Source organism: Ilyonectria robusta (genome assembly GCF_021365365.1).
Source record: "Ilyonectria robusta strain PMI_751 chromosome Unknown BGZ61scaffold_32, whole genome shotgun sequence".
Classification (NCBI taxonomy): Eukaryota; Fungi; Ascomycota; class Sordariomycetes; order Hypocreales; family Nectriaceae; genus Ilyonectria; species Ilyonectria robusta.
In genome coordinates this window covers 184,787-207,038 of record NW_025764466.1, presented here as the reverse complement: position 1 = coordinate 207,038, position 22,252 = coordinate 184,787, and the positions used below count along the sequence as shown (strand labels likewise).

The window sequence follows — 22,252 nt, the reverse complement described above, 5'->3', positions numbered from 1 at the left end:
GGCTGCTCTTACAGCTGCGGCCATGGCTATCCTTCACGGGACACCCCAGAATGCTTTCTAATCAAACGCAATAGGTTATTTGACCGATCACAGCAGAGTATGGGGACAGTGAACAAGCTAGAGAATACTCGCTTTTCCGCGACACTGGAAACTCGCCGAGGTGGTGATGGGCATCGAGTCGTGGCCAGTTGACTTGGCGTTGGGCAGCATATCCTGGTATTTGCCGGCAGAGATCTCTGCCTCCCGTGCCTCTGTCTACGCTCAGACCGGCGGCATGGTTACACACAGTCCTAAACATTGCATTTTCTTGGCGCTCGCAATGTATATCTCTTCATTCAAGCATTGGCCGGCCAATTCGTCCCGAATCCTTCCCTCGTCTCTCGTAAGGTACCCTACAGTCACTCCTGACGAAAGTCGGCCAAGCCTTAGCTATTAGACAAAGATTACATATTTAGAACCCACTCCCATAAAAGCTATAAGGCAGCCTTACATTAACAAGCTATCCTTAGATGTTGGGAATAAAATGCTGAACTTATCCAGAGTCAAGTAAGAGCTGAATAGAACGGAGTTAGGCGAGAGTGTGGGGCTTCTTGAGGGGGGCGGAGAGATTAAAACCTGGCGGCCCAGCCCACTCAAAAAGGAATAAGCTCGTACCGGTAGTAGACAACTCCACCATGGCGAGTAAATCGTACCATTTCGGCCGTGCCGGATGGCTCATAGTCTAATTGCTTTAATCCTAACAGTAGTAAAGAATATCAGTAAATTATTGTATGTCCCCAAGGCTTCCAGCTACGAGCCCTGGGTACGGAACCTCATTGCATTGTAAAACACAGATCTTGTTGAAGAAGGCAAAAGCTAGATTCTTCATTCCGAATTCTAGAAGCCAGCTACCCCTAGGTCGACGTTGATGAATTAAAACTTTGTCTACAGGGAAGTTGGCTTGGCTCTCACCATGTCTAATGTCACTACTGCAAAGTTGTTCATTCGGAGCACACGGCGTGGCCGAGTCTGACGTGGCATACGTTTCGGCTAAAACTGCGGAGTTCAAATCTTTCCAGGCGTCGAACCGGCATCTTACATAAAAGCCCGAAAGACTATTACAGGTGCCCCTATTCTATAAGTTTATTCTAACCTTGCTTTAGCCAATCCTAATTCATTAACAGACATCTCGTATTAATATGCAAGCCTCTACAAGTAACTCTAAACAACGTTGGTGATTTCTGGAGAATACGCAGAAGATTAAGAGTGGGCCAACCTTCGAATAAGCACCCTGTTCTTGGCAAACTTAGCTTAAAGTACGAACTTTAACTTTGAATTAGTCCACAAGCAACAAAATTTTCCGTCAGGATATCTCATGTGTCTTGACTGTCTTGGCAAGGATGAATTGTTTCAGGCACGACCTATAGTTCCACCAATCTGGGATCGGGACCAAAACACTAAGTACAGTCCTTCTCGACTATTTAAAGTACAACGACACCACTACTTTCAAGACGCTATCACATCAATTTATCTCTAAGAACCAATCGCACTCACACTTTCAGTTTCGTTTATATTATATACAAAAGCCAACATGAGACTATCAATTCTCCTTTCGGAGCTTCTCTTGCTAAGCTCTGGCGCGATGGCAGCGTGGTGCACCTCATACGGCATCTCGACAGGACTTAGTTGCGTGGGTCTTTATTCGAATCCGAATTCAGTGCGATTTGCTTCTAACATTAACTTCTAACAGGCCAGTGGAAGGTTCCAATACTGCGTAAGTAAACTTGACTCTCAATTCACTCAGCAGAAGGTGCAACTAACCAAATGAAAGTGTGACGGCCCTGGGAGCCCTATCAACGACTTCAAAATTTTCCGCGGTACCTGTAGCCGACCGGGTGGTAACGAGCGCAATTGTGGCGATGGAGGAGTGAGTACAAAAGCATCTCCAGTTTGGTGAATCATCTAACCTATTCTGTAGTATGTCTCATGCGTAAGATACAACCTTGAAGTATATTCAGGAAAAATGCTCACAAGAACAGTGCGTCTGAGGCACAGCTTATCCTCTACAATAAGAAGTAATCCTTCTGCATACAGCAGTTACTGCATGGAATAAATATATGGAGGGCTGAGACCTAGACTAGAAGCTGGAAGTAAGATAAGAGCAAAGTGTACTTGGGTTCAAGATTAATAGACTAGGTCCCTCACCACACTCGTGCAAGCATGTGATTGTACAGAATTGAAACAGTAGTCAGAATAGTAATTTCAATAATGGCAACTATAATACGCATAACAAAAAAATACAGTAAATTCAAATATTAGGTTCTCTTATCGAGGGAAGTAAACTTGACTACTTACAAATTCTTTCCCTTGACTAGAGGAGTATCAGTGAGAAGAAATTCCAGCTTCTCTACAGCCCCGAACTGGTTAAACAAGGCGACTTTCCCACCCTTTACTGCTGAGGCCGAATTTCTAAATGGCGGCGGAAGCCAAACAAGATTCCCAAAACCCTGAACTATCCACTCTGATTCAACGTAGAGGTGGTCTTGCAGATCTGACGGCATCATTTCCAAAGATGACCAGTGGCGATCTTGGTAGACAGCATCGCAAGGCCGGCGTCCACAGCTGGACTCGATAAACTTTGCATCGTCTGAGATCCGGAGGAGTGAAAGTGGAGCACTAAATCTGAAAACAGCCTTCTCAACTTTTTTCACAAGGTCCCAGACTTTGACGACAGTCTCGCTGGAATCATACTTCGGGCAGGAGATGGCTATCAAACCGCCTTGTGAGAAAGCTAGTCCCGATAGCCTGTGGGTGATACCTCGATCGGGTGGCTCGACCTGTGACATCGTCCTGGTGTCCCATATTTTCAGTCGATTATCTTCCGAGTATGCAACATACATTCCGTCCGGAGAAAATGACGGCGTCTCAAAATCCTCATGTACATCCTCGTCCAATTCGCGAATGTGCGAACGTCGGTCATCTGTGAAAAATTGCCGTGGCCGAGTCTGAGGCGAGGGTGGGTGTCCAAATTGACCCCTTTCCTCGCCTGTTGGGACATCGAGGATTCTCATGGGTTCGGCGTCTCTCATATGTAGAAGCGACTCCCCGTCTGGGGAGAAAATGAGGCGCTGAATCAAGCTGTCCATTCCACAGGAACTACAGAAACGTTGGCTGCTCCTGACAAGGTCATATACTTTTAGTTCAAAGTCCATGGGCTCGGCCTTTTTGAAGGTCACCCAGGCAATAGTCTGACCATCAGGCGATAGTGTGCAGTCTAGGATGAGGGGGTTCTTAAATGCAGCCAGAGGCTCCCAGGACTGCACCTTCAGAACCGTGATGTCGTAACTCTTACTGATCAAAGCAACGACTTTCCCATCTGCGGAGAATCTGGCTTCCGTGACATCATCAAACAGCTCTGAAATAGCTCGCTTCGTGCTAGCATTCCAAAACTGAGCTTTGCCGTTGCGAAAGCAAACCAATATCAGATCCCCCTTCGGAGAGACCTCCAATTTTTCGACGTCCCAGGAAGGTCCTGACTCTCGAAGAATCTGGTGTTCGGAGATGTCGAGGGCGTCTTCGCGCGTTTGCCCAATGTTCTGGCCGCCTAGATCCCAATCCCAAATGGTGGTGAAAAGCCGCTCGTGACCCGGACGCCGTGTCATGTCCCTCATCGTGACTTCCACCATATTCTCGCTTGCTGGGAAGAAAGTAGCCCGAGCGATCCGCGCAGTTGGTTGCTTATGTTCATCGCTGCTAGTGATGCCCACTTCCCATAAACGAACTGTGCGATCCTTCGAGGCTGACGCCAGCGCCCTTCCGTCCGAGGTGAATGACAGGCTGGTAATGGACTTTTGGTGGCCCCTGAGATAGCCAATGTCTTTGGGCGTACCTGCTTGATGTAACTTGATTGTGCCATCGATATAGCCGATCGCGACCATCCCAAAGTCCGTCGGGGAGAGCGCGATCGTGGTGATGCGTTCGTCTCGATGCAGAGGTAAACAGGAATCGGATCTACCACGAGCCTTCACCTTGATATCACCTGACTCTGGCACGAAGGTCATTTGATTTCCGTCTGCGGACAACCTCATATCCATGATATGCCTGCAGGACTCTTGTAGCGTCATTGTTAGGGAATCGTCCCGAAGGTCCCAGAGTTCAAGTGACCATGGCCCGCCAGTCGGGCTAGAGCCGGCTGCAGATGCCAGGACTTTGCCGTCTAGCGAGAACCGAAGATATCGAACAAGTTGTGATGAGCTCTTGAAAGTTCGTATTTCATCGCCTTTCCAGATGTCCCACAAACGAATGGTTCCATCTGCTGAACCCGAAGCAACAATGTCGCCTTGAGGAGAAAATTCGAGCGCCACGATGTAGTCCTCGGTTTCGACACGTATTTTCTGGTTTGTTTCAAGGTCCCACACTGCGATCTCGTCAATTGATCCGATCAAGAGCTTTTTGGCATCATTTGAGAGCGCGAAACTCATTGCGTTTCTGGTCGAGATTGTACTCTTCTTCATCCCTGAGATGGCATCCCATACAGTCACTCCATCGGAAGACCGGGCTGCAATTGCTGTATTGTCTAGTGAGTATGCAACACCATAGATGTCGCCTTCTTGGCCCTCAAAAACAAACAGATTGGCATCTGAGGAGCGTTGCACGCCTTGCTGGACAGTTGCTTTGGGTTGTTTGATCCAAATTGGAATGAGGTGCGAAAACTCTTTGTATACGGCATTTTCCCTTGGCCAGAAGACAAGTCCGGAGCAGTACAGCTGAAGGGGTGCCTTTTCAGCAATTGACTGGTTTCTTCGTATGAATGGCAGCGCGTCTTCGAGCAGTCCATACAAATTAGGACTTTTCGAAGGCTATTGCCAAATTATAGTTAGTCCTGCTAGGGGCTTTAGGAGGAAGCAATTGGTTACCTACATTGACGTGATAGAGAAGCTTGTTGAGAACCGGAATCGAAATTGATATTCGAGATATCAAGCTCAGGGCCTCGAGCCAAAATAACAGGTTCTTCTTTAGGAAGCTATGAATCCGTCCTTGATCCGTCAGGAATCCTTGGCGCGTTTCACTGTCGATCTTTTCGAGATGATCGATCCAGTAGCAGCAAGCATATCGCAACGATTCTGGCAGTGAAGATTCTGGCAATGAGGTTGCAACACCTGAGAGTAGGCTGCCGGGCATCCGAAGCTGAAATTGATCCTGGTGGAGCTGGTTGCTCATGGTATTGAGACACCAATCAAGGATTGCAAAGTGCCTGGCGGTTATGTCGACGGAGAATTCTTTCGGGCATTCGTGGCTGAGGAGAAAGTCGCCGAACGAAAGGTGAACGAAGTCGAGAGGATGACCAGCGTCGTTCATTTCTGGAATATTAAGTACTGGGCCAAATGGGGCTAGCTGGGTCCGTAGGAGCTCATGTGGCTTCCGAAGAAGCGTTGCAAGTGTGACAATAGTCACTGGTTCGCATAGCACTGCGATGGTTCCTAGAAGCGTTTTGATCCTCAGCGACGCCGCAGCCCTCTCTTTTCTAGGTTGGGTATCGTAATGGAATCGCAACACCTTGGTGTAAATGTCGTCGATGAGCGTACGCTCAGGAGTTTCCGATTCCTTATCGCGGCTAAGGATTTGCCTCAGCCGGCTGTCGAGAACCTCGTTGTCGAAATAATCATGGTCAAAAAAGCGACAAACAACAGATGCATAGATGAACAGTCCTCCAGTCATCTTCGAAAGTTCCACAACTTTCTTTCTATCGAGCCAATCGTGTGGGAATCCCCGTCTCATGGCGATATCGGAAAGCATATGCCACAGGAACCTGACTATATCGTCATCAGTATCATCAACGCCAACCTGGGGACCGTCATTGCTTGCACAGAGGCGAATCTTCTCCAAGGAAAGATATCGAGGTGCTTGTTGTGTATCTCCGAGGGCGCCATCCACAGATGTCCCAGATCTGCTGGTCAATAGAACTCGCAGTCTGACTTGGCCCAGGCGGGTGAGTTTCTTCAATTCTTGAAGGATTCCTTTGGCGTCTTCCACTCCGCACTCATCCAGTGCGTCAATGACGAGGATGAAATCTAGGGGAAACAAGAGCTCTCTCTCAAATTATTCGAGAGGTTTGAGTATCAGCCTGTCGAGTTGATCGGCATACGACGCTTCTATAAGCTGCGGATTGTCTCGGGCAGCACGCGCTATTTCATCCCTAAGCCCTGGGACTGTGTGTCCTAACCACCATGCTACTGAGACGAAGAAGTGGCGGCCACTGTTTCTAGATGCCTTTTTAGCAGAGAAGAAGAAGGTGGCCCCGAGAACGGCGGTATTGGCGAGCGAGTAGCCATCAGGCCAACTGCCTCTGCTTAGAGCGTTAGCAGCAGTGATAGAAACAGTCGACTTTCCAGTGCCGGCTAGTCCAGTGAGCCGGAACATTGGTTCGCCGTCGGGGTCTTCGATCCAGTCCTTGATGGCCTTCAAGGTGTCCATCCGAGTCCCCGAGAGGCACGACCCTGCATTTGATACATCTTTCGAGTCGTGGAAGGCCTCGAAGATGTAATCGAGTTGATTCAGATCTCTCATGTCATCACTATCCTATTTTGTGTTAGTATAATCGAGATTGGATCGTATGGCAGATTAGAAGGTTTGCCTGCCTTGCTGTTATCGAGTTTCGACTGCATCTTCTGAAGGGTTTGTGTGTTTTCGGAATTGGAGAGTTCGATCCGCCTCACTGTGTCATACGCTAACCCTGCCTCATTGTCGGCCAACAGGTGCATTTGTGCGAGGATATTATGCATTGCCCCATCCACTCCTTGCGCCATAGATTTCCACTCGTCCGCTGCAACCAGGTTGCGCAGAAAACGGTTAATCGCATGACGAGAATATTGAGTGGAGTACTGGAAGAAAAGCCGGACATGATAGCGGAGTACCTCGAAATATAGGAGTGCGAGGTTGTCTTGAATAGTGGAAATCAGTTTCTTGCGGTTCTCTGAGCTTCAAAGAAAATTAGTACGAGCTTTAGCTACGCAGATAGGGGATACTTGAAAGGAATAGAAAACCAACGTGGAAGGACGAGAATACGATCCCCTCAGATTTTCTTCCATCATGGTGCTCTCTATGAGACGCAAGCAAATGCTTTCGTATCCCTCTGTAGCATCCACGTCCTGCTGGAAGATGTTGTTCAAATACTGCGGAAAAGAGGTTAGAGAAACCCAAGAATAGGCAGGCTCCATACCGGTATGACAGCCATGGTGCCTCCCCAAACCAACCCAGCAATGGGCTCTACTGTTACTACAGCGCTAACGATGGCTTTGTTCCGATCGATGAGCATTACGGCCTTGTGAAACTTGTCCCGGACCACAATTTCCCTGCCACCTATAGAAATTGCCATTCGACGCTTCGGCAAGGCATCGAGTTCTCGCTTGGTCCATATTTGGAGACGCTCGAAGCGCTGCCTCGGGGAATCAGTCCCGGGGTTCACTGCAACAGGCCTCGTTAGCATGTCTACAGCGGAAAATTGGTATCTCGAAAGCGAAATCGCCTACCATCTTGGCCCGAAGATGCTTGCTGGACAAGGTACTCCTCATAATGGGCAAAACGATCCGAAAAGTCAGAATCAGCTCTGAGCTTTTGGTATGCTTCTTCCCAGGCATTTCGTTTCTCGGAGGGTATCGTAGGAGCCAGGGTTTGGAATTCAGCATCTGGCTCTCTAGTCCCCGAGCTAGAGGCTTCAGGCGAGGGATCACGAAGCTCCTTCTGTCCCTCCGTTATGGTCTTCGTCTTGGGCGTTTCGGGGGGTATCGTAGGAGCTAGGGTTAGGGGATCAGCATCTCTAGTCCCCGAGCTGGAGGCGTGAGGCGGGGCATCGTGAAACTCCTTCAGTCCGTCCCTTCTGGTTTTCCGTTTGAAACCCTCTTTCAGCTTTTTGAACATAGTCAACGAGAAACTTGTTGATTATTCGCGCTGGAAATGGAAATGGTGATGGAAACGAGACATAAAATTGACTCAAGTATTTATTAATTACCCCGCTTTGGCCCATCGACAAGTAACATCTGCTTTCTGTATCTCTGCCGTGTCCTCCAATTAAGAACCCTTGTAAGTCTGGCCTCAGGCAGACTTGGTTAAGGCAGTATGCCTTGCAGCTGGTGGCCAAGGTTGACTAACCAGTTACATGGTTCACAGTGTCACGATCCTTATATAATACGCGTTACCGCCATGCTAATTAGCTGATAGAAAATTACTCGAATGCCATGTCAAGTGATGAGCGTTCTGTCGACTTAGCTGCCTCCTTTAAGAGAAGAGATCCTGGCTGACCAGGATGCGGCCCTAGAAGTATGCGCGCTCAGAGGAGGGACTCGAGGCTCGACAGTTAAAAGAAATATACCAACAATAGGCTAACAGCGCAGACCAAATACCCAGTCCATATAAAGAAGCAGCAGTAACTTGGGTAAAAAAAACTATATAAATGTTAAGCATATACCGCAAACTCCTTATAGATACAGAGAATAGACCATACTAGTACTGCAGAGCACGCACCTATTCAAGTATGTTAGCTAACGCTCAGTGGGTAGACTGTAACCATACCTAGACAAAAAATTGTCAGAGTTGTAAAATGGTGACTGGATTGCAACGACGGAGAAACCTCCGTTGCCGTATCGAGATGCTTCTTGGTGTCCTGCTCAGCCATGGACGTCTCACTGAGAAACTCTCCCAACGACCATCCGATCCATCCTTCCCCCCGCGTGGTCCCGTACCCACTTTTCATGTCCTTGAGCAACTCCCTCAATGTGATCAAGTTCCTGCGCCCACTCTTGTCCGTGACAGATTTTAAGTGCACTTTAAACTGATCCATTATCCATCTTTTTTGGAAGAGTTTGAGCTCTATTGGCTGCGACCACCCAAGCGACATATTCAACACCCCCCAGGAGTGGTCCTCTTGATCATCCCCAAGCCTCAAAGTGGCCGCCTCTGCCGATACTCCTCAAACTTTTGGAAGATTTTAGCCGAGTAGTAGAAATTTTCATCCAGTTGATTGGGGGGGAGGATAGGGACATCAGCCACAGAACTTGTTGGCCGGAACATGAAGCCGCTCAGTCTAGTGTAAAATTGAATGAGGATATACTGGTCCCATATATTGAACTCGCAATCTTTTGTGTTATTATACCTAACGGTACTTTGCAAGGCCGGTATAAACTGGCTCATCGTTTGACGGTAGACTTGGTCCTTGCAAAGAAGCATTTCTAGAAATGAACAATCGTCGTCAGTAAATACTTCTAGAAGACTGCGGCCGAAAATCATATAAGCAATCATGGCGAACGCTCGGAAAGTCTCCGGGTGTCCGCGTCCAACTCTCCATGTGGGATAGTCATATCGCCCCTGCATGATCAAAACGTGAAGCGGCGTGTCTAAGCGAAAGACCCGGGAATCATAGTTGGGGTTGTCATCATTCTGCAGTGTCGCGACAATGACATGACGGCGATACTTAGGGGTGTAAACGGCGAGATCCACGTGTCCGCGCCACCAGTCCTTCATGCCGCCTAGTACAGTTTTCTCAGCACAAATCTGCAAGCTCTCTGAAAAAGCGTACGGTTCGCGATCAAGGTCGTATTCCTGGCGTAGCCTCATGACGTTGATGCAGGCATTTGTTGGCAGAGACGGGGATTCGTCCCAAATATCCACCAGCGCGAGAGTTGATGCGACGTCTTCAGCTGCGAACGTTTTGCCATCACCTTCTGAGGCGTTTTGAAGTATGCGGCCCCCCTTCAGAAACTCCTGAGCTGAGCGGTGGATGAACTTGACTTCATTCCGGTCCGAGTTTGCTTCAAGAAGCCCTCTGCTGATGCTGGCCAATTCGATCAGGGCTTGGTCGGCCCTCTCTTCTTTTTCTTTTGATGTCATTTTCGACATCAAGGGCGTGACTTGGGATACGAAATCGGACTCCGTGGAAGCTCTCTCTTGGAACGATAACGCCAGTGGCGACAGGCGTAGATTGTACTCTTGGAGCACTTCAAAGCTGCGGACCGTCCGATATACTTTGGAGCGATCTGTCTTTCGGATTGAGTCAACTAGATCCTTGAAGAGATTTTCCAAATCTCCAGTATATTGATCAAGGATATCGACTCCAACCTTGGAATTCCGTCCTCGGCGTCCCAACTCAAGGCGGATGTTTTCAATGACGAGTTGCGCCCACAAGAAAATCCCATCGGCCTTGTCCGCGATTTTCCTTGCAAACGATAGCCTATCGTCCTTGTCCTCAATTGATTTCAGCCTCCAATCTGCGAATCTAATTATATCTTGGCGGGTAACATCGTGCAGAAAGATTCGCTTCGTTGTCAGACGCGTTGTGAATGGAGGCTCTGCTCGGCTTGCAGCGCACATTTTGACGTGGGGGTTTGACTGGGGGCTTAAGTCGTGCAGATGGTCAACTAGATCCCCCCAATCATGCCCTTTCCTCTTGAACTCGTCGAGTCCATCGATGAAAAGACACAACCGGATCCCTTGGTTGCCGAGCTCGGCGATGATGTTTGTAAGTGCGGGCCACGCCTCCTGGTGTCCGATGGTAGTTTTTGTGTTGTCTTGCCAGTGGAACTCGATGGCTCGCTTCCAAGCGTCCTTCAGGAATATCGGAGTCAAGTCGGGGCGCTTCTCGATAATGTCGTGAAGTATGGACCGGCTAACTGCGTTGATGGTTTGCTGGCTCTCACCCACAAGGACAGAGAAGAAAAAGTTGACCACCAAGAGCTCCCCTTCCGCTGCAGGACTTAAGTTACATTACTGACTCCCGACTAGGATTGCACGTGGGTTGTGTACTTACCAGCCCATTCCTCTAGCAATAACTTGGTCTTCGGTTGCTCGAACAGGTATTTCATTAGCGTGGACTTGCCCGACCCAGGTTTCCCGGCTATGAGGAGAATCTCATCCGCTGGCGACGATAGCCAGGTTGAGATTTCCTCTTTAGCCCTTCCCAATTCAGTTTCCGCCGATTGAAGAAGATCCTCGTCAACATCAAAGAGCCAACAAAATGGATCTCTATGATTGTAGTTTGAAATCTGGCACAGGGTATCTCCAAGATCGTTTGATCGTTTTATCATCTTATCGTACTTGAGCCCTTCCAAAACGCGCTGCTGGCGGACCGCTTTGATCGTCTTTTCGTCCACATCAGCGAGCTTCTCGATCTGGGCCTTGATGTCTTTCGCAGCTGACTGGGTCAGTAATTCGATTTTCAGAAGGACACTGAGGGTATCGAAGACTGTGTCAATGCTGTCCTAGATGCTGCAGAGTCTTTCATCTTGGTTCCGCACTATGTCGGCGACGTGTTTGACCTCGATCCTGATCACAAACAAGTCAGCACTATGTCGTACATCGGTATATTGAGTGCATCAAACATCGTCAATTGGGTCAGCACGCCAGTGACACGTTCTTGAATGCTGGCAAGCTTGCCCTCCAGTGCCTTTCGGCCCTCCTTGCTGCTCGCATGATTCCAAGCCGCTTTGAGACTCCTTAGAGCCTTTCTGCGTGGCTTTCCGTCGGATATCTTCGTTTTTTTAAGTAAGTCTAGAAGTTCATCCGACACACTCTTGCTCTCTTTGAGGAGAACAATGAGTAACCGTCCATTCTCCGTAGGCGGGTCGACATAGTCGCGCTCTAGGCGAGAGCAGAACGTATTTGTCTGGTTGACAGCATCTTCGAGACTCGAGGTATCGTCCAAATCGCCAAACCGGTAAATTTCGATCCCAGCCTTGGCGATACTTGCGCTAAAAGTGACGAATGACAAGATGCCCGATGCTGGGCTGATTGCAGTGATTGGATCCATTGCTCTGCAACAACGTGAATCGGCAGAGACACGGGCGAACCTGGAGCATCGAGATATCATTGTTGGGCAACATTATTAGGCAGCAATGCCAAGTCTGATAGCGTCCGCCTCACTTTTTGATAGGCTGAGAAGGCTATATGCAGTTTGTGTGGCTGATTCGAGAATATGCCTGAGTGTTACTTGTGCAACATCAACTTTCGCGGTAATTTAGCTGACTGGCAGCGCCTACAATCGGTGTCACCAGTAAGTCAGCCCCATAATAAAACACTGCTATCAATCATAACATGCAGGGGTTTGGCGGCTTCGGCATTGGATGCGGCCTCTGATTTCACGAAAGGCTTGGTTTTTTGCGTTGGTCAGCACATCTACAAGAGGTTATACGTAACGAAAAACGAGACGCAAGTACAGTGGGCGTGCAAAAGAACAGGCAATATGCCAATATCACACCAAAATGCCATCTTGTTAAATATCAATAAAAGATCTACATAACTATAATATATATATATATTAAATAGATGTAAGTTATAGTTAAATAAATAGTAAATTTAAATATAACTAACGTACTTAATAAGTGAGCGACGCAGATAAGCGAGCGACGTACTTTTCCCTCTTATACCCAACTTCTTATTTAATTAATTAATCCTCCACTACCAACCATGTTACAATCCCAAATAGAGGCAAGAACCCTTCTTGCTCTTTAAGCCCTTCAAAACAACTCAAAATTAAGTCTCCGACGTGCTGCAAAGATCTATGAGGTCTCTGAGCTGAGGCTATATCGCCGGCAGTATGGCATTCAATCTCGATATAATACTATCTCTAACTTGTGGAGATTATTTGATCTAGAGGAGTAGATTATTATTTAGTTTATTCTTAACTTAAATTTATAAAGATTTCTTCTGTAACTATATAATATTAAAGAAATAGCTAATTAACTACTTATTAACTATAATATATTATTAGTTAGTAAGTATTAAATTTCTAATTTTATTAGGTAATATTAAGAGTTTAAAATATATTTTTTTTATAAATATAATTATTAAAAAGCTAAATATAAAAATTTAATTATTATTTATATTTAATTTAAGTTTATAGAAAATATAATTATAAAGTATAATATTAATTTTATTAATATTTATAATTTTAATAAGATTAGTTTTATAATAAATATTATTATAAATAAAATAGTTATTATAAATATAAAAAGATATAAAAATTTAAAATTAATATAATTTAGAAATTAAAAATAAGTTATAATTATTTAAATAATTAATATAAAAAACTAAGTAATTTAGCTATTTATTATAATTATAAGCTAATATTATTTTATTAATTAATATTTATTTATTTATTTATTTAATATATACTATTTTACCTATATCTAAGCCTATAAAACTTCTTTAATTAATTTAAAGAGGAAAAATCTTCTAGCTATCTAGCTATAAAATAAAAATCTTACTATAATTTTACTTTACTACCTTAAAGAACTTATTATTATTATTAAGTTTATACTAATAAACTTATTACTAGTCTTATTTAGGTTATATAATATATATTTACCCATTTTCCAGTTTTAGCTTCCTCTAGGTTATAAAGGAGCCGTCGGGGGGTTATATACAAGATCGCAGCAACCGGTATTACAACCTGCCTAGTTTGCCTTCTTCATAATCGCTTCGGCAGTGCTGCATCTGCCCTTCCTAGTGTGGACCTCCAGATAACCTTATAGTAGCCCCCCGGGCTGCTGTCGCATCAAGAGTTCGGCCTTTCCTTCTTCCAGTTACGTGACCCTTGTATGCCGGGCGTGTGTGGGTGCCGGGCCTGCGTAGCTGTTTGCTTGGGATCCCGGCCCTATAATTTCCGGGCTGGTTCGCCTGCTGTATTGCAGGGCGGGCTCTGTGTTGCCTTGGCAGTCTTTATTCTTATCTTTTCTTACTTTTAGTTTAGGCTTTTAATAGCTTTAAATATGCCTCTATTCTTATGCCTTTAGACTTAAGATTTAGGGCCTTCTAAGGCTTTTTAAGTTTTATAAAAAGCCCTTTCTTTTTATTTTTTTTTTTTTTTTTTTCTTTTTTTTTATTATTCCTGCTGACTTCTGCTATAACTATCTCTTATAAGTCTTCTTCTTTTCTTTTATAGTCTCTATACTATTACTAGATTCTTATTAATTTATAGAAAGTTATTTTTTTTTTTTTATTTTTATTAGTTACTATTTTAATTATATTTTAATTTTACTATAATATCTCTATTAACCCTAAGGAGTAAAAGATAAAGACTATAGCTTATTACTATAAAAAGCTATTAGAAGAAGGCTAAGAAGAAAGCCTTAATAAGGCTGCTATAGCTACCTAGCTTCCCTACTAATAATAAGAAAAAGAAGAAGGAGGAGGAGGAGGAGGAGGTTATTATTACTTCTTAAATATTCTTTTAGTATATTACTATAGATATAGCTAAGATTTAAAAAGATTAAGCTTAATATCTTTTTATCTTATTTTATTTAAAAGTATTTAATAAGCTACTATTCTTCTAGTTAATATAAAAAAGTTTTTTTTATTAAGATAAGTATTTTATAGTATTTTATAATATTCTTATTAATTTATTTATAAAAAGTTAGTAGTTACTAATTTATTTTCTATATTTATTATATTTAGTTAATAATTTTAGCTAGTATTTTAGTTATTTTTACTTTATTATAGTATATTATTTTTATATTAGCTTTATAATTTTTTTTTTTAATATTAACTCTTAATTAGAATTTAGTAGCTACTATACTTACTATATAAAGAAAGTATATTTATAATTTAATAAGTAGCTTTATAATACTTTTAAGTTTCTATTAATTTTTTTAGATTTTTTTTATTTTACTAATTTTATTACTTCTATTTATATTATATTTATAGCCTATTTAGTTGTATTATACTTACTAAAAGGTAGTATAACTCTTAGCTATATAGATATCTTTATAATTTTTAGAAATCTTACTAATTTAATATAATCTAATAATATAAATAAGATTAAGGAGATTTTTAGCTATTATAATTAGTAGGCTATTATTATAGCCTTTACTATAAGTAAGTTAAAAATAAATAGTTATTAAGTTAGCTTTAGGGCTTTAATAGTAGCTTTATAGCTACTAAAATTAATTATTTTTTTACTATCTTATTATTCTTAATAAGTTTTATTAATACTACTCTATTAAGATTTCTTTAGATATAGAGAATAATAATAGTATTATTAGCTAGTAGATATCTTAATAATATTACTTTAGCTTTAGTCTTATACTCTTTATAGATACTCTTTTTTATAGCTTAATTTCTTTATAGAGTAACTTTTATTTATATCTTAATTAATTAATCTGGGTAGTTATCTATATATTATTACTAAATCTTATTTCTTTTTTATCTACTTTTATATCTTTTATTTTTTCTATAGAGCTATTACTAGTTTAAATTATATAAATAAATTATCTTACTATATTAAATTACTATTATAAGTATAGTATATTTATTACTAAGATAGTATTTTATATTTCTATAATTTTATAATTTAAGCTTAAAGAAGATCTTATTATAAATATATAGTAGTAAAATATACTTATAATTTGCCTATTATTACTATAGGGTACTATAGTAATATTATCTTAGGATTTTTCTATTAAAAAGAAAAGCTTAAAGGCCTATATATTCTATTTATAATTAAATAATTAGGCTATTAATATATCTTAGTTAGCTTCTATATAATATTTTATAGTTTATTTTAAAGGGAATTTATTTAAGATACTAGTATTATTATAGCCCTTTATATTCTCTATTTTACTGCCTTAGCTATTATTATACTTTCTAATTTCTATTTATAGTATTAACTGCTATTTTTCTATCTTTAAGCTATTTTTATAGCTATTTAATATTTACTTTATTAGGGTATCTTTAAGAGCCTTTATATTTTAGTAGGATGCTAATACTACTATAATAGCCTTATTAATTATCTATTAGACTAGTTTAGTACTAGTATATATTTAAAGTAGGTAAGCTATAAGTTAAGATAAAGATCTAGAAGGGGGATATTAAGCTCTATTTTTAGTTTCTTATTAGAGTAGCCTTATAGGCTCTAGCTATAATATAAAGGCTTTTTATCTACTTTATAGCTAGCTTATAGGCTATTTCTTAGAAGTTACTATTTTATTTAATAGGTTAGTAAAAAGTAGAGGCTCTATAAGCTAGAGCAGTTCTAATTGCTACTATATAAATTAGGCAGCTTTTATAGATATTATATCTCTATATAGATATAGTAATTATACTAAGGTATATATTAATATTATATTTTAGCTATTAATTTCTTAAGATAGATTAACTAATTTAGTTTTTAATCTAGCTAGACTTCTAGTATCTTAAGATTCTTACTTAGTAATATTATTATATTTCCTAGCTAAATAGAGTTTAAATTAGTTAGTATTTCCTAGTAAAGTAAAAAGCTTAAATTTACTAATTTAAAGATTATTCTATATCTTTTAGCCTATATATTATAATTATCTATATAGTTTTAGGCAGTATTAGGTTATTATTACTAATAGCCTACTACTATTAAATTAGTATTATCTATAAAGCTTATAATAATAAGTTTTTTTATTACTCTAGTAGCTTATAGAGTATATTAATATAAATTAAAAAGAAATAAAAAAAGAGGGAGTTTATAGTATTCTATATAAATTATAAATATAGAAGATTTTTATTATTAAAGTAAAGTTATATTATTCTTTTTATAAATAGCTATAAGTCTATTCTACTAATTAAGAGTTAATTTCTATTATTTAAATATATAAAGTAATTAAATAAAGTTTACTATATTAAAGTACTTAAGATATTTAATTATAGAATTATAGTAATATTAAAGTAGTTTTATACTATTTAATAGCTTTAGTTATAAGTTAAATAGCTATTTTAATTAATTTCTTAGTATAGTTTTCTATTTAGCCTTCTAATAGAAGCTCTAGAGCTTTCTACTATAATAATAAGATATTTCTTAATAGCTACTTAATAATTTTTCTATTATATATAGAAGTAAGATAGACTATAGGCTTTAGTATAGCTTTTTTTTCTTAGTTTTATTTACTTTTTAAGTATTACTGCTATTATACTATAATATTACTATAAAAAGTATTCTAACTTTATATTATATAAGTTATTCTAGCTATTATCTTATTAAATACTTACTATAACTTTAAGAAGGCCTATAAGAATATTATTATTACTAAGGCCTTCTATAATCTTATCTTTACTAGAATATTTACTATTTTCTTATTATTATATTTTTAGGCTCTAAAGTTATTTTAGTAAATAGTAAAGAGTAGTAGCCCTTAAGATATTACTAAAGTTAACTTCTAGTTTAGAAAGAAATATTCTACTAGAATTCTAGCTTTCTTACTGTAATTATTTATAGATTTATCTTCTTTTTTTTTTATAGAGTGGATTTATAGGCTATTTTAGGAGGCTACTATAAAGTCTTATCTATCTTTTATTTTTTAGAATATCTTAAAGTTATTACTAGCTTTTTAAAGAATAGCTTCTATTATTTCTATATAATTTATTTATAGCTTTATTCTAAAGATATTAAATAAGAAGAAGGTACTCCTACTTAGTAGTATCTTATATTATTAGTAGTATCTTCTAGCTTATTTAACTTATTTAGTATTTTCTAATTTTATATTTTACTATTTTTCTAATTACTAGTATAGCTATTTATACTATAGAGTTACTATAATTACAATTTAAATAAGAGCTTTAATTAGCTTTTTTATAGCTTAATTTAATTTTCTATAATTTTTATATTTACTTTAATTTATTTAGCTTTAACTTTAATTAACTTTAGCTGCTATATATAACTTATTTATTTTACTTTAGTTAAGATTATAAAGAGCCTTTTTAATATTATTTAAGGGTTTTTAGAGTTGTAATTAGAGTTAATTAGATATTTACTATAATTAGTTAGAGTTTATAATTTAATTCTTTAATATTTACTTCCCTTTATAATAAGCTTATACTTTCTGTAATATTTATATAAAGTTTATAATACTATTTTTATAGCTTTTTAGCTTTTATCTTTCTTTTCTTAAAGTTAAAGGCTTTAATTATTAAGTATAGCTAGTTTAATAACTATTTTCACTCTTTTAATATTTTATTATATTTATTCTATATAGAGTAATATTAGTTAATATTACTTATAATTATTAAGGGATTTCCTCTTAAAGTACTATAGCTTCTTTAAATAGTCCTTTTTAGCTAATCTATCTATCTAGGCTATAAAGTTTATTATTTAAAGGCTATTACCTTAAAGATTACTTCTTTTTAATTAGCCCCTTTATTATATTTAGTTTTAGATTTATATTTTTTATATATATATATTACTAAGTAGCTGCTATAATATATTATATAGTAGTTACTAGTAGCTAGTAGGCTAGTTAGTTTATAGTAGATTTTAATATAATTTCTATAGAGATATTATATTATATTACTTCTTACTTCTTAAAGCTAGAAGTATTAAAGCTACCTACTTATTTATATTTTATTAGAGGACCTTTAATTTTATATACTAGAGGGGGGTTCTAAATATAGCTAGAGCTTACTTTAGCCTTAATTAATTAGCTTATAAATATTATTAGAGTAGAATTTTATACTTTATAAAAGGCCCTTTTAATAGTTATATTTTCCAGTATTTTATTAGCTTTTTATAGTACTACTATAATAATATTAGGCCTATTCTAGCTATTTTAGCTACTTAGCTTATATCTAGAGGGCAGCTAGAGTCTTTTTTCTAATAGAAGAGAATTTAAAGTTTATAGTCTTTTAGGTTTAGCTAGCTATAAGTAGAGGCTTTAAGATATTACTATAAGTTCTATTTATCTTTAAATTATCTAAGTTTATATAAATAGGCCTAGATTGCTTATTACTAGTAGCTATTTACTATAGAATACTATCTTAATTATACTAGATAGTTATCTTAATATCCTAGATATTTTATAGCTTTATTAAGTACTAGTAGGTATTTCTTTTTTCTTTTAAATATACTATAATACTATAGTATCTATAATAGGCTTTCTTTTTATAGAATCTAATAATATAGTCTATCTTATAGTAATTAAAGTATTACTTTAATTATAGTAACTTCTTAAAGAATTTATAGTTTATTATTATTAAGTTATATATTAGTTTTTTATTATATAGCTAGTTGGCAGTTAATATATTATTTACTATTAAAATTATTTTAATTTTTATTATAGTATTCTTATAGCTTTATATTAGGGTTATTTTAATAACTATAATATTATTCTCCTTTTTTATTTTCTTATAAAGAGTATTATAATTAACTCTTTAATATTTAGCTAATATACCTTTTATTATAATATTATAAGTTCTCTTTAATATTAATATATTATCTCTAAAGGCCTTAAGAATCTAATTATTTATTATAATATATTTAGCTATTAGGCTATAAAAGATAATAATTATATTACTACTTTAAAAATAATAAGCTACTACTATAGCTTTTAGTTTTCTAATAGCTAGATTAATTACTATTACAATTTCAATAGAAATTTATATATATATCTTATTAAGGGGGTTATTTTACTTTACTATAATTTTATAATTATATTAAATAGAAATAGACTTTAGAAGGGGGTAGTAGATATTATATTTAATTACTATAACTTCAGCCTATAATTACTATAATTATATATTAGAAGCAGCTTAGATATCTTAAATAGCATCTTATATAACTTTATAGATTATTTCTTCAAATTTAGAGTATATTAAGGTAGTCTTAGTAGTATTGCTATAGTAATATAGAATCTTTATATCAATAAGAAAGCAGATAATTCTCTATACTTTATTAAGAATTTCCCTCTAAATAAGGCAGATAATTCTTCGAGTGCCTTCTCTTCGTTGGTATCTCTAGCAGTTACTTCTTCATTAGGCAAGGCCGTCGCGATATCATTTTGTTAACGCTGCCCATACTAGGAAGCACCCGCGTTGGGGTAGAAGCTGCTATTTTCAAGGCTAGCACAGCCCGAATCCACCGCCATCGACTCCTCCACCTCAGCAGTACCCTATAGCTGCTGCTGCAGCATTGCAACCTGGGTAGATTTTCATGTTAATTTTGATTCTGATATCTAATTGGATTTTAAGTAAGAGACTACTAAGATCTTAATAATTTTGGTTTTATATATAAAATTTTTTTATTAATTAATATTAAAAAATTAATTTTTAAATAATTAGGCTATTATAATAACTTAAAATAGCTAGATTAATAATAAAATAAATCTTAAATAGCTTAAATATTTTAATTAGTATATAAAGAATTAATTAATTAATTATTATTATTTTCTTATTTTAATAAATATAAAATTATTATTTTATTAATTTTAAAAAATATTATAAAAAGAATAATATTATTATATTTTATATATTATTTTATTTATTTTATTTATTTTAGCTTCTTAATATTAAATACTTTAAGCTATTTTAAATAATTTATAATTAAGTAATTAAATAATTAATTAGATATTTTATAATTTATATTTTAAAAATTAAGTTTTTTTAGTTTTTTATATTATTTATATAATTACTATAATAAAAATAATATTAAAAAAGTTTTTAAGAAATTAAATTTATTTTCTTAAATTTAAAAAATATTATATTAAAGCTTAATATAACATACATAATAAGCTTGCGTGACAAACAAGCTTGCGTAACAAAAATACTAACCTTCAAAATTAAAACTTCAATAAAAATACAACAACACCTTAAATCAATTAAAACTAATTGCTATACTCTTCTCCAGAGGTCTCAATAACAGCCTAATAGGTCCTTGCATTATGACCGGCCTTTCCACAAGTTCCACAGCGCCTTTCCCTCGGCATCACCGACCTCACTCGACCACCACTTCTCGACGATTCAGCTGCTACCTGTGCATCGACATCTCTCTGATCTATCTCACCCCTTCCCTCATCTACAGTCATCTTCCCTCTATTCTGTAGGCGGGTCCTTTTTGCTCTGCGCCGCTTGCTAAGAGTCTCATTTGCCTGTCGAAGGATCTGGTTCTCAGACTTCAATAATGCCATTTGATGCATTATTGCCTTTATTCCCTTAGAAAATGACTCAAGCGCCTCAAGGATAGATGCTGGAGAGCTGCTCTGATGCCTTCTCACTCGTCTTTTAAGGTATTCAGACTGCGAACTGGCCTCAAGCACTGTCTTTGGGGTCTTCGAGACCCAAGGGTCGGGGAGGCCGACCTCCTCTGCAGCCGGTGTTGGAGTCCGTAGCTGCACATCAAGCTTCGATATGACATTTTCTGGGTTCAAGGGAACAAGTCCGGCCCCTCGAAAACCTCCCTCAATATTACTCCTTATCATAGCGGCTGCGTGGGCAGCATAGAAGGCTGGGAAGAACTCGGTCTTCGTAACGTGGGTTATAGAGCATCTAATCAATTGCTCAATTTCTCGACCATAGGCTGTTTTAAGCGGCCCAAAGCATCCGACATCAAGAGGCTGGAGCAGATGAGATGAATGAGGCGGCATACAAAGCGTAATAATATCGTTCTCTTTACAATATTTCTCAAAGTCGACGGAGTGGTGACTTTCGTGCCCATCGAGGATTAGAAGACGATAGCGACCGGTCGATCGATCCTTTGTGTGCCGGTTAAAGTGCTTGAGCCACTCAAAACCTGTCTCATTATCGGTCCAGCCATTTTGAGTCGTCGCAATAGCCCAATCGCCCGGGAGGTTGCTTTCCTGATACCAGCTAGCGAGGTGATATTGGCCCGCAACCACGATGAACGGCTGGATCGCCCAGCCTTCCGCATTGATCGCCTGAATGACTGTAACCCATTCCCGGTTTCCAGGCTGGACTGATTTCGGGTTTCCACGCCTATCTGTGCCTGTAACGACCATTCCGCTTGCAATAATGCCCATCATAAAGCCGGTCTCATCAAAGTTATAGATATCGGCTAGGTCGATACCATATTTCGCAATTATGTTCTCCACGAGCTGGAACCAATTGCAAATAATAGTTGGATCTTCGCATTTAGCCCTCTAATAGTCGTATTTACGAAAAAAACGCATCTTGAGCTCTGGTTGTCGCCTGATAAAATTAGAAGCCCAGCGCTTGCCGACGGGTGACGCGTCGCGGTCGGCGAGCAGTCGGTTGGCCATTTCTTCAACACCACGCAGTCGCGGGGGAAACCCTCGCGAATCCAGGTCGAGGATGAACTGAATAATGATCTGCTCTTCTAGATCGGACAGCTTGCGTGATTTGGGGATCCAATCGCGTCGGGATTGAATCCCCTTCTGCCGGCGCCATAGCATCATACAGCCAACTTTGTAGATCTCTGCAGCGCGTCGGAGCTTTAATTTTGGGTCATTTTGAAGGGCCTGAAGTGCAAGAAGGATTCTACCCTCAATATGAGGGTCAGATATATTTTATGGTTGAG

The 22,252-nt window shown here is 38.4% G+C and overlaps 3 protein-coding genes across 3 annotated transcripts; 1 reads left to right on the top strand and 2 right to left on the bottom strand.

Moving 5' to 3' along the window:
* Positions 1-1,570: 1,570 nt before the first annotated feature.
* BGZ61DRAFT_539093 (uncharacterized protein) lies at positions 1,571-2,027 on the top strand (the record flags this gene model as incomplete). Its single annotated transcript, XM_046254739.1, has 5 exons — positions 1,571-1,669; positions 1,730-1,753; positions 1,811-1,906; positions 1,958-1,969; positions 2,019-2,027. 5 exons carry the CDS (start codon positions 1,571-1,573, stop codon positions 2,025-2,027), a joined length of 240 nt encoding a protein of 79 aa, XP_046096895.1.
* Positions 2,028-2,241: 214 nt separating this feature from the next.
* On the bottom strand, positions 2,242-7,896 carry BGZ61DRAFT_484850 (WD40-repeat-containing domain protein; the record flags this gene model as incomplete). Its single annotated transcript, XM_046249651.1, has 8 exons — positions 2,242-2,254; positions 2,335-4,838; positions 4,900-6,070; positions 6,125-6,558; positions 6,696-6,957; positions 7,027-7,151; positions 7,199-7,443; positions 7,509-7,896. The coding sequence occupies 8 exons, from the start codon at positions 7,894-7,896 to the stop codon at positions 2,242-2,244; spliced, it is 5,142 nt and encodes a 1,713-aa protein (XP_046096894.1).
* A 2,238-nt stretch (positions 7,897-10,134) lies between these two features.
* Positions 10,135-10,692, bottom strand: BGZ61DRAFT_317251 (uncharacterized protein; the record flags this gene model as incomplete). Its single annotated transcript, XM_046238888.1, has 1 exon — positions 10,135-10,692. A coding segment is annotated over one exon (558 nt), but the record flags the coding sequence as incomplete, so codon positions are not given.
* Between the last annotated feature and the right edge of the window lie 11,560 nt (positions 10,693-22,252).